Below are 14565 nucleotides of genomic sequence, written 5' to 3'. Positions count from 1 at the left end.
GTTTCTGCTCCCGGATCCCTCTGCTCCCATCAGACCACCACTGGGATGGACAGGGCGACCTGCTGACTACTGCTGGGCCAGCCACTGCCGGGGGCGGAGGCTAGGCAGGAGGGCTTGGTCCCGGGTCCCGGGTGTTTGGAGAGGACACAGACTCCGGCAGATGCTTCTGGAGGGAAAGAACGTGGGGCCCTGTGGGCCGTGGCAGGACCTCATTTCCATTCTTTCAGCGGTGGGGCCTGTCACCCCCACACCACCCTTCAGGTCCCCGTGGTGTCCCTCTGATGTGTGCTCATGCCTGCATGAACGCGGGGGGCAACACCCTCCCACCCTCACCAGCTTTTCTGGCAGGGCCTCTGGTCCCCGTGCACTGCCCTCCCTACAGGCGCCAGCTCCCACGTGGCAAGCACGACTACCACCCTCATCCCGCCAGGCCCCTGGCTCCCACACCTGCTCCCCAGGCTCCACTGGGCTCCCCCGGCCAACGCTGTGTCCCCAGGGGACAGGGCCCGGGCCTGTGATGGACATCTGGTCCAGCGGGCAAACTTCCCTGCTTGGTGCCCTCACAAGCGACCGCCCTGGGTCTGGGTGTCCACCTGCAGAGTCTGCACAAGTTTCCCCAGTGACTCCGCCCCTGCCTTGGGGTCCCAGCTCCTTTCCTTATCATTTGTTTTCTTTCCAGGATCGGAACGGGGCCTCTTCCAACTATTGGCGGCTCAAGAACCAAAAGTCAGCTGCCCCCACGGAAGCAGCTCACCGAATGTGAGAGGTCTGAGCTAATTACAGACACACTTCCGTGGGCGTGGGAGGGTGGGCTGCCCAGCAGCGGATGGGTGTGCGTCCCTAGCCCATATGTGGATGGCACCGTCCACTATTACAAAACCAACCAAACAGCACCATGGCTCGGGATGTTCTCCGTGCCCACACGGGGCAGGTGGGCTGGATGAGCGCCAGGAGGCCCTGGAGGGCACCGTCCACGCCAGGCAGAGGCGGCCCGGGGGACGGACCAGGCTGGTTCCAACACCAAGGATGGTGACAGCTGGTCCAAGCCAACTCTTGGGAAAGTGTTTCTGAAACTGCTGTTGGAAAGCATGGCCTCCCGCCTGGTATTCGCTTGGCATGGTCCCTGTTTTTATTTTCTAGGGAAAACGGGCGAAGCTCAGGGCCAAGGCTTTTCAGTAACAGAGGCTGTGGGGGTGGTCACGGCTGCCCCTTGGGAGAGGCCTGGCCCCGGCATGCGTCCACCCCCGGCTTTGTTCTCATTTCAGAGCATCAAAAACTCAGAACCCAGTAGAGCCCTGCCAAGGACAGCGCTGGCCCTATTAAACCAGGAGATGGAGAGGGGTCGGTGGGGGGTCCTCTCTGTAAGCCGATCGGTGAGGCACCAGCTGAGCTCCCCGGAGCTGCAGCCCGGTCCGAGGGTCTGGCTCAGAGTTCCATCAAGGACCCCGAGCTTCACAGGCTCCCCTCTTCATCGAGTGCGAAATGAATCCCCGAGTTGTTCACATCCTTTTGCTGCCTCTGCATTTTCTGGACGCTGTCTCCATCAATCCATCAGGAATGTTGTGTAGCCAGCAAACTGGACCAGCAGGGCGACTGTGCACTGGAGCTTGTGCAGATAAATCGTACAGACAGCACCTGCTCCTATCGACCCGTTTCCTGTTCATCAGTGTGTGCAGATCTGTGTTTAGCCCCCGTTAATACCCAGAGGAAAGTACTGGATTCACTTCACTAACTACGAACTTAGGATCATTTGACTTTGAACTGCAGGGGGCTTATTTTTCCCAATTACCTATGGGAAAGGCTCCTGTAGGGCAAACATGAATCGACTTTAGAGAACGGGTTGTTTAAAAATAGCACCAGCCACTCACACAGCAGTAAGGAATGTGCTCTGCCAGTCAGCTGTGCTGGGGCAGGCTGTCAATCACTCTCCTGTCACCACCTCGCGCTGCTGTGCGTCTCCGGAAAGAAGTAAATACAAGTGCCTTAGAGAGTGTCCCACCCCCTCCCCCGCTGACCTAGCTGGTCTTCCGCCCGCCCTGTCAGTCACTCCTGTGGGAGACGTCCTGGCCAGGGAACCGGGACCGCCGGCCCCACGGGATTGGGCCCTGAGGAGTGGCTGGGCCGGCCCGATGCTCACAGCTGCAAACCTGTCCTACTGGGCCGTCCGTTCCTGCAGGAGTGACCGACTCTGGTCACTACAGACACAGGTGAACAGAGGATTACAGGTGGCAGTGCCCCCGAGAATGCACCAAGAGGGCATCCATCTCAGCAGAGAACGGCTCCAAACCACCGAGTTGATTCCGAGTCGCAGAGAACGGCACATTGGCAGCCACTGCTCTCTGTTTGGTTCCTTCGTTTTGGCCACATTTCTGTGGGAAAGCGAGGCGCTTCCTCCAGTCCTCAAGACCCTCTGCCAGCACACGCGCTCGGCTCCCCACTCCCCGCAGCCTGAGTCCCACCTGTCCTGTAGGGCAGAGCGCTGGCTTTTTTGGGCTTCTCCATGGGGGTAGAGACACCCAGGGCTGAGGGGTTCTGCTTGGTGCCCAGCCAGGAATTCAGTCACTGCCACACTCAGGCTCCCTCTGCATGGCAAGGGTGGGCGCTTCCCCAGCCACCATGACCACAGCATGAAACCACCCGGGTGCCGACCAACACCCAGGCTTTCCGACTAGGTTCTGCAGGAAGTGATTTCCAGGAAGGGTTTTCCAGGCAAGCAGCACCTTCCTCTCCACCGCACTGAGCATTGGGCAGCCAGAGGCAGAGGGCACCCACCAGCCAGTGCCCGCGGGCCCACAAGACGAGCCAAGGTTTTCTGTAGGACGCTCAGTGTGGCCAGCTCTGAATGGACGTCCTAAGACAAGTTCCCGAGCAAATCCAGCCCTGCAAAGCCCGGCAGGCGGCCGTGGGCACAGCAGGCTTGCTGGCCGCCCCCTCCACGTTCCCCTGGGAAGAATTCTGTCCCAGGACCCTCTCCAGGAGCTCTGCCTCGCTGGTGCAGTCTGTGTGCTTACATTTGTCATTGGTGCCATCACGAATCTCACCAAATGGAGGACAACGGGTGTAGTGGCTGCGTGTCCGGGCGGTGATGAAACGGAAACCATACTGGCTGATACCTGCAATCCCACCAGCCAGGTATGGGAGCTCAGGAAACCCCTGCTGGGCCCTCGGATCTTGTTTGCTCTTGTGTTCTTCACTAGGGAGGAGATACACCACGGTAATTTTCAGTCCTGGGAATTTTAATGTTTCTTCTGTCAGCATCTACCCTGGGCTCTGGGCCCTGATGCTGCATCTGGGACAACACGCCCCCTCCACAGACCCGTCCCAAGACCAGAAGCTGCCTGCAACTTATCCTGTCCCAAATGTCTGCTCCGTTTCCAGCAGCTGCTCTGGAATCACCTCTGAAGTGAGGACTTGCTATCCTGTCCCAGGTCCTTGCAGAGCCCTTGGGACCCGGCTGGCGCCATGAGTCACAGGAAGTGGTGCACGTTGTGGCCTCCTGTTCCTGAGGACCAGAATCTCACGTCGGTGACCCCCGAGCACTAAGGGAGTGACGGACCCCTGGAGCCTACCTGCACCTCCTCGTTCCGTTTTCTCAGGAGGATGCCCGAATGCAGAGCGTCACCCAGACAATGAAATATTGTGACCTGGACTGAGAGCAGGCCAGAGGTGGAGCTTCCCTCGATGCTGTGACCATGAGCAATTTCCAGTTGAGAGGCTTTAAAAAATGGTTTCATCCCTGTTTTCGGTAATTTCCCTCAAAGTGTTCAGCTCCAGAGCACCTGGTCTGAGTGGGCTCAGAGCTCCTGTCAGACCCATGTTCAGAGACTCCGCTTTCACCTTCTCCCCCACACTGTTCTGCTCCCTTTGGGGCCCCGGCAGGGCCAGGGCAGCAGGCGCTCAGGGGGCTTCCCGAAGGCGTGTGACTGGCTCCCGGTGCCCTCCAGGTGGCTGCTGAGGAAAAGCAGGACTCAGCCTGCTGGGCACACCGGCTCAGTCAGGGAGGCAGCAGGGAGGGAGCCCAGGCCGAGCCTTCCCAGAGGCTCTGCTCTGCAGTGGCCTCTGCTCTGCGGAGGCTGTGCCTGCACTCAGAGGCCACAGAGGTGTTGCGAGCTGCCTGCAGCCCAAGGATCCCAAGGCCCCCGGAGGGAGGGTAAGGGAGTGACCCTGCTGCTCTGAGAATCGCCAGGACTTGGGAGCAGCCAAGATGTCCCTCATAATAAACCCTGGCCCATCCAGACAATGGACTATTGTTCAATAATAAAAAGAAACGGGCTGTCGAGCCAGGAAAAGACGCGAAGGAACCAAAAATGCACATAACTAAGTGGAGGAAGTCAATCTGAAAAGGCTTCATATTGCTTTATGATGGCAACTATCTTCTGGAAAAGGCAAAGCGATGGAGACGGTGAACGGATCAGTGTTTGCCAGGGATGAGGGGAGGAGGATGAACAGGTGAGCACAGGGCATGTTTAGGGCGTGAAGCTACTCTGTGTGACACTGTGATGGTGGGTACATGACTTCATACATTTGTCCGCACCCACAGGTTGTACTCCAGAAGTGACCCTAACCTAGAGTACACCATGGACTGTAGGTGACAGGATGTCTCTGTGTACTAGTGGATCCAGCAGTGTCACAAATTCCCCACATGGCGTGAGACATGGATCATGGGGAGGCTGTGCAGGTGGGGGCAGAGGGATGTGGGAAATCTTAATACCTTTCTCTCAATTCTGCTGTGACCCTAAAACTGCTCTAAAAAATAAAGTCTTAGAAAATAGAGGGGGGGGAAATCTTATAGCTTCTACTCTAGGCATTTGAGCATAGGTCTTTTATTTTTCAGATAAGCACAAATCCGAAACTCAAATCCCTTATTTTTTTGATGCCAAATTTGTGCAAATGTTCCGAGCTTCATGTTTATCCCTTGGCACACCCGGCTGTTTTCAGCTCCTCTAAGAGTCCACAGTGGGGTCTCCATGAAAACAGGCAGCAGTTGCTCAGACGTGGGCGCTGATGGCCGTCTGGGGCCTTGGACTACAATTCTGGGCAGCGTGGCAGGGACACAGGCATCAAGGAAGGGGCTGATGCCGCCTCACAGGATATGGGCACCCCTGCCAGGTGCTTGCCTCCCCTCTCTCAGCAGCAGAAGAGAAAGGACCTGAGCCCAGGCAGGTCTGGCTCCCAACAAGGTCAGGCCATGGTTTGATATTGCCATTGGATGTTGCTGACTCCTGGTGCAGAACTTGGCCAATAGGGCGTTCCAGGACAGGCAGCGTACCCAGCACACACTGTATTTAGTTCTCTTGGTTCCGGAAGTCCAAGATCCCAGGGCTCGCAGATTCGGGGGCTGGTGAGGCTGCTTCCTGGGTCATAGACATTGTCTGTTGTGTGTCCTTCCATGGCAGGAGGGGAGCAAGCTCTCTGGGGCTCTCTAATGGGACTTACAATCCCAGTCAGGGGGCTCCAACCACATGACCCAATCACCTTCCAAAGGCCCGGCCTCCTGATACTGTCGGGGAGGGGCTTAGGTTTCAATGTACAAACTGAGGCAACAGAACATTCAGTCGACTCTGCCTGCTCTTTCCCAAGCAATCGGCTCCTAATGCAGAAGCCCCTGCTCACCCAGGGCCCAGCCCACATTCCTGCTTTACGGGCAGATGACAGATGACAGGCTTCATGCCGCTGCTCTCAGGAGGCCTTGCAGAGGGTGCCCCACAGATCCCCAAGTGCCATTTGTTATCTCTCAGGGCCTGGGCTTGGGGTGTGTGTTGGTGAACAGAACTTCCCGCCCAGACACATGGACCATGAGATAGCGAGGGCAATGGTTAATTTCATGTGTCAACTGGATTGGTCAGACCTGATTCTGGGCCTGTCTGGGAGGGGGCCCCTGAGTGAGGTAAATGTTTGAGTTGCTGGGCTCCAAGAAAGCCAGTCGTCCTGCTGGTGTGGGTGGGCCTCGTCCCATCAGTCAAAGGACTGACCAGAACCAAAGGGCTGACCTCCCTGGCGTGGGGGCCTCCAGCCCGAGAGCTGGCCTGGAACATCCTCTTTGGGTCTTCCTGGGTCTCCAGCCTCTACCTTCTCTGGTTCTCAGCCTCTGTCCTGGTGCGAGCGAGCACTTCATAAAATGTAAATATACAGGGAGGGACAAAAGTAGGTTTACAATGGTTTGTACAATACGTAAAATAATACAATACGTAATAAAAAATAACACAAGAATAAGTTGTTTCGCCCACTCACAATGTAAACCTTCTTCTGCCCACCCTGTATACGTCTCTCCTGTTGGTTCCGTTTTCTGAGAACCGGATACAGCTCCGCGACAGCAAAGCTCTCCCCCCGGAGGAGGCTGGCAAAGCTCGATGTGTGCCCACAGGCAGCAGAAACGTTGTCACCAGCTTCCCAGGCTGCCGCCAAATGTTCTCAGTGAATTCAATCACTGAAATCCCGGTCGTGAAATCCATAACTAATTATGCAGGCCTTGATGTAATCACGTGGGTTTAAAGGAAGAACATCGACTCACTGAGCCAGACATCCGCTGCAGTGAAAAGCTTTGGAGCGGCACAGCCCCACGCTCAGACCCTGCCGTGGAGGGGTGGTCTCCCGGAGGCGGGAGCACACAGCCCGCCCGCCACCCACCAGACCCCGGTCTCAGCAAGGGAGCTCAGCATGGTCTCCCAGCGGCACCCAGCCACCACCACTCGGCAGAATCTCTGAGCTGTCTACCAGGACACCAGCATCTGCCCACACCCTCCACCGTTGGAAGGCTCTCCTCTAGGTCATACCATAACATCCACAACCGCCTACCCCTGCACCTGGCCTTGACCTCTCCTGGCTGCGGAGAGAACGCTAGACCCAATGACTGTGCCATTGCCAACAATTTCACTGCAGACACCCATTCTCAGGAGAATCAATACTCTTTCAGGCTATTCCACAGTAGGTGGGGTGCTCTGGTCACACACACATGCTCACCTGGTACCCTGTCAAGGTGATGGGTGCCCAGGCCCTGAGCACAGCGCGTTAGCCCTGGCCGGGTGGCAGGCAGAGAAGCGCAGGCTGCAGACCTACTGGAGATGCCACAGAGGCAGTGGGAAGTGGGGGTCTCCCCTCTGGCTTGGGGCTTCTACAGTGACAGGGGCTGGGAGGTTTGGGCCCGGAGGAGCCCCTTCCCACTGAGCCTGGTGTCTGCTCAGTGACAGGGTGACAGATGCAACCTCCAGCTCTGACCCCAGGGCCTCCGATCACGTGGCATCAAAATGCCGACTTGTCTGCCGGCTCCCGCCTGGGAGCAGAGGCAGAAACGTCTCCGGGCATCCCTGCTGTGACGGTTTCTCCTGAGAACAAAGCGAGGCTCCCGCTGCGAGGGTTTTGTTGTTAGAAGCTACATTTTTGGGTCAGAAGACCTAGGAGAACGTTCAGTGGATGTTTAGGGTTTTGGTATTTCTACCCCGAGGCCTGGGTCTGGGAACCCCTAAGCTTTTCCTTCCCCAGAAGCCATGAACACGGCATGGATGGTCCTGCTGGGGCCTGGCGCTGAGGAAGGAGCCCCGCTCACGGCGCTGTGAGGCGAAGACCTTCTCGGACAGGGCAAGGTGGGTCCTGGGTACATGCCTTCCAGGTCCCAGGGAGAGGCCACGGCCCTGAGGGTCACATACATGCAGCTGGGGGACATGGGTGGGGTGGGGACGGGTTGGCGGCCTGCTCCCCTCTCTCTGGCTCGGGGTGCCCTGAGGAAGCACGTTTAATTTTGTTGAAGATGTTTCGTTCTTAGTTCCGGGAGCTGTTGGTGACACATGGGGAATGTTTTGCTCAAAGATAATTTGGGATTGAGTGTTCCACAAGTTTTCTGGGCACTGTTCCCGTGCCTTCCCGTTATAGTCGGCACATCACAGGTCTTCGCTCCTTAGACACTTCACCTTATTTCCAAGTGAAGCCACGGCTCTTCCCAGAGACTCCGCAAAGGCCAACTCTGGTGCCACCGCACCGAGGCACCGCTCTAGGTTCCCACGTCCTCAGAGCCCCCAAACAGGAGGTGGGACTCCGGGTGGAAGAAGAAACATCTCACATCTGCCTTAGTGTGAGATCATGAGCACAGCGCAGGGCGTGTGGGCAGGGCTGCTGACCCAGACAGGGGACTGGAGGACAAGCAGCAGAAACAGCCTTTATGTATCATCACAGCTGTGGGCAACTCTGATGATAAGCCAGGAAAACATCCACGTCCTGGCCCCTTGACCGTGGCTGTCACCTCCTGTCAGGAGGGCCGTGCAGGTGGGATGAAGGTAAGGACCCTGAGCTGCAGGAATCCTGGCTACAGGGGGCCCAGTGCGGTCACAGGTCCTTCAGTCAGAGGCAGTGGTGGAGAAGGACCAGAGTGATGGCTCTGAGGGTGGAGGAGGGGCATGGGGACAAGCTAGAGTCTTGGGGGATTCTCCCTGGAGTCTCCACAGGAACCAGCCCACCAACTCCTGCACCTCAGCTCCCCCAGACCTCAAAACTCGTCCTGCCTGTGCAGAGCCAGGCGTTAAGAGGGATGTCCTCAGCACCAGGTCTGGAGCCTTCTGAGGAGGCCGGGCCCCCTTAGGGTGGGAGGGGCTCTTCCTAGAAGCCCCTCAGTCCCACCAGAGCCCTCTGTGCGGGTGAAGTGGTGCCTGTGATTGGCTGTGCTTGCCTGTGATTGGCAGACGAGGCCCAGAGCACTTCATGTTCCTCATGCTGCCTCCATCTCCCAGTCACGCTGGCAGCAGCACCTCACACAGCAACCACTCATGCCAGAACATGGACGCACAGGCCTCCCAAGGGCTGTGCCCCGGCCGTACCCGTGTTAACAGCAGCATCTTCACAACAGCCAAGAGGAGGAAGCAACCCAGAGTCCACTGGTGGAAAGGTGGCTAAGCCCAATGTGGTCCATTTGCACAGCGGGATGCTGCCCAGCCTTAGAGAGGAAGGAGACTCTGCCACATGCCACATGGATGGACCGGGAGGATTTCATGCTGAGCGAAAGAAGCCAGTCACGACGGGACAGATACCTTAGTATATGTGCTGCCGAAGCGAGCACGGGACAAATACCTTAGGATCTAGTTATGTGAGGTGCCTGGAGCGGTCACCATCACAGAGACAGAAAGTGGACGGTGGGTCCCGGGGGCTGGGGAGGGACACTGGGGAGCTGTTTCATGGGGACAGATGGTGGCGGCGGCTGCACACCACTCTGAGTGTACTTCGTACCACGGAACAGCATGCTTCAGTATGGTAAAGAAGGTACATTTTGTGTATGTTTTATCACACTCATACACACGCGGATGAAACATAAAACGCTTCCTTCCCACGGCAGTGACAACACTTACTTCTGACTCAGCACCTCCGAGGAGCAGTGGCCCAGGTTCGCCATCAAGTCCCCTCCCAAGGTGGTGGACGCACATGTGCTCACCAGCACTGGGTTAGTGCTGTTTGATCTGATGCAGGGGCTGGTAAGACAGCACCCCGGGAGTGTGAAGTGGTGCTTTGGGAAATGGGGAAGGTCAGGGGGACAGACCAGAATGGAGGGGGCCCCTCAGATACATGTGCACACCCTAGAGGGCTCTGCACGGGCCGGCTCGGCCTCAGCGCTGTCACTGCTTGAAGCAGGCCTAAGGCCTCCTGTTCTCTGACCCTCATCTACATGGCTTCCATCCGGCATATTGTACGGCATTACTGCTACTTCGAAAACTGAAATAGAAGTGTCTTAGAAAGGAAGGAGACTGCCACATGCCACATGGATGAACAGGGAGGATTTCATGCTGAGCGAAATAAGCCAGTCACGACGGGACAAATACCATAGGATCTAGTTATGGATCTAGTTATGTGAGGTGCCTGGAGCGGTCAACAGGGAGGAGGGCTTGCCCAGGGCACATTACCGAGCAGGCCAAGGTGGGCCCAGCGCTTGTGGGTACAACCACCAGCGACAGAGGGGTTTCCTAGACCTAGGTCACTCTGCAGAACTTCCTCCACCCAGCTGCCTCCAGGCCCGCTCCCTGTCCCAGACCCGGGCCTAGGCCTTGCCCCCGCTGCCCCATCATCCTTTGCCAGAGCACCCCAACCTGGCTCCCGGCCCAGCCTCCGCCCCACTCACCCGCTCCTCCTCCGCGCGGATGTCCGGCATGGTGCTCAGGCAGAGGCCGACCGCCGTGACGGCCACGAAGGCCACCGACACGCAGGCGAAGAGCTTGCCAGCCAGCCCCGAGTGCGGGTTGTCCACCACGTCGCGCAGGCGCCGGCGGCCGCGCGCCAGCCGCCCGCGGGGGGCCAGGGCGCAGGGACTCCCGGGCGCGGCGCGCTCCGCGGGCCCCGCGCGCGCCTCGGCCGCCTCCTCCTCGCGGCGGCGCAGGCGGCGCAGGCAGCAGCGCTCCAGCCGCGCCTCGTCGATGCCCCAGTAGGCCAGCTCGTCGCGGAAGGCCAGCGCGCACGGGCCGCGCAGCAGCCGCAGCTTGCCGGCGCGCAGCAGCGCCACGATGGCGCGGAAGGCGCACGGGCTGCGGTCGAAGAAGAACTCGTCGCGGCTCACGTCGTAGTCGTCGCACACGCGCAGCAGCTCGTCGTGGCCGCGGCAGGCGCGCAGGCGCTCGAGGCGCGCGAGGGGACAGCGTGCCAGCGCGGCCCAGGCCAGGCGCACCCGGCAGCCGCCCACGTTGATGATGACGTGCCGGGCGCGGGCCCCGCCGCCGCCGCCAGGGGGCTCCGCGGGCCCGGGGAGCAGGGCCATGGCCCCATGCGCAGCGCTGGGGTCAGGAGGCTGGGCCTGCAGAAGGAACGAACGGGTTTGCGTTAGGGTTGGGGGACACCACGCATGAGACCCGGGGCCTGGTGACCCAGCGGAACCAAGGACTCCCTCTCCGCCCACATGGTTCTTCCCTCCTGCATACCTGCCGTCTGCAGGTGGCACAGAGGACCACAGCCTTCCCTTCAGACCCAGGTTAAATGGCGGCCTGCCTCAATTTATCTCCTAGACTGAGGCTAGCTAACCGGGCTAGCTAGTCTCAGACTAGGTCAGGAGATCCGCCCTGCAGAGGAAGCCCACCCTGCAGAGGCTGCCTCAGGAGACCTGGATGGGGGCCAGACACCATCCAATCCAATACATGTCACCATCCAATACAGGTCCAGGGGGAAAGAGGGCGGTTTTAAATCTGCAAGAGACTTTACCATCCCAGCCTGGGTGCAAGCGGCTTTGACTCCAATTTTCATGTCCCCACTGAGCCCTAAATTGTGGAACAGGCTAGCTGACTCTTTTGTAGCCAAATCAAATGTGTGCTCTTTGCAGGTAGGACTATTTATCAAAATAATCATTAAAAGATCTGGATAATAAGTGGAAAATAAAACATCTCAAATTCCCACAAGGTATTACAGATGAAAGTGCCAAGGGTTTGGGGTCTCGCAAACGCATTCATTTCTGCCAGGCAATAAATTGTACAACCCTGTGACAGGAGGAGGAGGTTCAGACCTTGCTGGGCTGCACCCTCCGTGAAAGAATGTGAGGGGGAAATTTTATCTACTGCTATAGAAAGGTTGTAAGATTTCTCTGCCTGGTGTTAGGTAAAATAGAACCAGAGTATATGAGAGTGTCTAATTCCTACCTGTGCAATGGGTTTGAGGTTGGAATTTTGGTCTATGAAACTAAAAGCTAAGAAATTACCCCCATAAAAAGTAGTCTCAGGTGGGTGACATCTCTGCTGTGTGCATTAGAGCCAAACTCATACACGGTCTGGAGCAGTGCTTCTCAACCAGGTGACGCTGTCCCCAGAGCCATTTGGGGAGGCCTACGCACATACAGATAGCCATGACTGGGTGTGACTTGTGTTTAGAGGGTAGAAACCAAAAGAAGAGGCAACACTCAACCAAGGGAAGAGATGTGTCAGGATTTAGAATTTCCAGCGTTAGGGATGGTGCCAGACAGGATGAGGAAAATTCCACGCCTGGTGCATTACAGGGGAGCCAGCGAGCTTTCATCCCTAAAATAAATGTGTGCAGTGGGACCTAATGGTGGTAAGCTTGGGAAGTACGACAGCTTTTTTTTTTTTTTTTTACACACTGGTGGGGATAGATGGGTTTGAGTGCTGATGGCCACAGGCCTTCCCCGGCTATCCTGGCTTGAATCCTCAGAATGCTTTGTTATTGGGGCTGGGACACACTCAGCTGGCCACAGCAGAAAGCCTGGGTCCACTCCTCCCAGAGGCAATGCCCTCAGAAGCCAGGAGAGGCATCTTCCCCATCACCCTGCTGTTGGCATCCTGGAGTCCTGCCCAGGCCAGGCTCACCACCCAGTCCCTGGAGCGGCTGAGCCCACCGCCCACACAAGCCTAAGGGAACCAGCACCTGGCAGGGGGCCAGCACCCTTGGCACCAGCACCTGCAGCGCCAGGAGGCTCCCAGAGAACAGAGCCAACAGGCGGAGGGAGGAGGTGCCAATGAGGGATGGCCTTTCTTGGGGGGACTTCGGAGGCGGAGCTGGCAGAGTGAGTGAGTGCATGTGTGTGGGTGTGTGTGAGTGAGTGTGAGCTGCATGCAGGGCTTCCTCGTCTAGGCAAAAGGAGAGAGAGTGAAAAGGGGAACACACAGAATTGGAATGGGATCTCACGTACCAGAAGGCTAGCCCCCAGTTGAAGAAATACTCTGTAACTGAATTTCCTGTCCTGTATTTAGGCTTACAAACATTGACTGGAGTGGACGATTTCAAAAGGAGTGAAGCATTCTTTTCTAGGAGACCCGGGTAAGCACCCGGGGAGAGCCCTCTGGGAAAGGCGAGGGGCATCCCCGCAGGCTCCAGGGTCCGTTTCTCAGCTCCCCCAGGCAGCTTGTCCAGAGGAACCACACAGCCCCCAGAGAGGGGGCTGGGAGGGGTGGAGGGTTGCTGGAGGCCCCACTCGGCTTACCAATGAGCAGCGTGGGGTGGAGGAGGGAGATGGCGGGAAGAGGCAGCCTGCCTCTCACAGCTTTGGACTTCCTAACCTTTGGGACAGGCGTGGCGGCGGGAGCTGGAGGGAGGTGTGGAGATGGCGGGGAGGAGCTCCCGTCACACACGTGGTCTTGCTTTGGAGGTGAAGCAGCTGAGTCCAAGGACAGTGAGAGCAGCTTCGGCTGCCTTCTGAGGACCTGCCCTGAGGTGGGCCTCTCATGAATCCGCTGTTATTTAATGTGCACATGGACCCTCGGCAGCAATGCGAGAATTTTTTAGGAAAGATCACCAAGAGCAAAGATGTGTCATTAGAGACCGAGGCTAAGACCATCGGCACGCCGCATTCCAATGACCGTGTGTGGATGCCAAAGCTGGACCCTGAAGAAGGCTGATAGGAAGGACTGGATTCATTTGAAATGTGATGCTGGCGGTGTGCTCCACTGAGACCCTGGACCAACAGAAAGATGGACTGGTGGGTCCTAGAGAGAATTAAGGCTAAAACGTCGCTGGAGGCAAAAATGACAAAACCGAAGCTATCCTACTTTGGACACATTGGAAGGAGGCAGGTTCTTTGGAAAAGACAATAATGTTGGAAAAACAAAAGGCGGCAGGACACAAGGAGACCAAATAGGAGATGGGTTGACTCCATGAAAGAAGCCACAGGCTGAGTCTATAGGAGCTGAGCAGGGCTGTGAGGACAGGACTCTGTGAATGTAACCCGTTCACGGGGTACCCAGGAGTCAACCCAGCAGCATGTAACACACACAGAGCCCTAAGAAACAGATTCTGTTGGCTGCATTTTGCAGACTGGTAAACCGATGCTCAGATAGGTTAAACTAGGATTCCATGCCCCGTTATCTTCCTCTGCTTCACGGAGGTTAATCCAGGAAATAATATAGCTGAGTCACTGCCTGCATCTACTTTTGCCTGATCAGTTACTTTGCGAGGGAGTTTGGTTCAGCCGATTGTTCTTAATAATAATTGTTCTTAATAATTAGAATGGCTGTTCACACACTGGGCGATGAGTCTTCTTTTTAAAAAATGTGTATTCCTGAATGTACTTAAATTTTTTACTTATTGACTGATTTGAGACAGAGAGAGAGAGAAAGGGAAAGAGAGAGAGAAACATTGATTTGTTCTTTCACTTATCTATGCATTCATTGGTTGATTCTTGTATGTGCCCTGACCAGGGATTAAACCCATAACCTTGATGCATCAGGACAACACTCTAACCAACTGAGCTACTCAACCAGGGCTGGGTGATGAATCCTAAAGCCGAGCCAAACTGCCCCAAATTACCATCTGACTGGAAAAAAAGAGTTTATCTTGTATATTTTGCTCATTCTCCGTGAGGACATCTCTGTAAAGAGTTTACTGCTCAGAGGGGTTGGCATCTCCCTCTCATGGTGGGCCATGGCCTCGCAGAATTGGGGCAGTCCTGACAGCTAGCAGCAATCTCCTGAAGGGAGACTGCGACATGGCCGGGCTGAGCTGTGACCTGCTCTGGCTCCTCAGTGACAGCTGTCACCGGGTCTGGATCTCAACTGGGGTCCATTGTGTCCCCTCCCTGCTGCAGGGGACATGTGACCCCATCTGCTGACACTGCTTGTCCTGACTGGGGGCTACCAGCATTGAGTGTGCAGGGGGCAGGGGTGC

General features: G+C 56.8%; 1 protein-coding gene across 3 annotated transcripts in view; it reads right to left on the bottom strand.

Annotated features, from left to right (window-relative positions):
* Positions 1-14565, bottom strand: part of KCNG2 (potassium voltage-gated channel modifier subfamily G member 2) — a 34791-nt gene that overhangs the window by 5008 nt on the left and 15218 nt on the right. For all 3 annotated transcript variants that reach the window (XM_084888049.1, XM_084888048.1, XM_084888047.1), the window contains one exon: positions 10094-10759. In XM_084888049.1, the coding sequence (XP_084744175.1) occupies positions 10094-10723 (630 nt within the window). In that variant the 5' untranslated portion in view covers positions 10724-10759. The remainder of the gene's footprint in view (positions 1-10093; positions 10760-14565) is intronic.

This window comes from Pipistrellus hanaki (genome assembly GCF_964339955.1).
Source record: "Pipistrellus hanaki genome assembly, chromosome: 6".
In the NCBI taxonomy this organism is placed as follows: domain Eukaryota; kingdom Metazoa; phylum Chordata; class Mammalia; order Chiroptera; family Vespertilionidae; genus Pipistrellus; species Pipistrellus hanaki.
The sequence above is the reverse complement of the archived record's forward strand: the minus strand, read 5'-3'. Positions and strand labels throughout refer to the sequence as shown.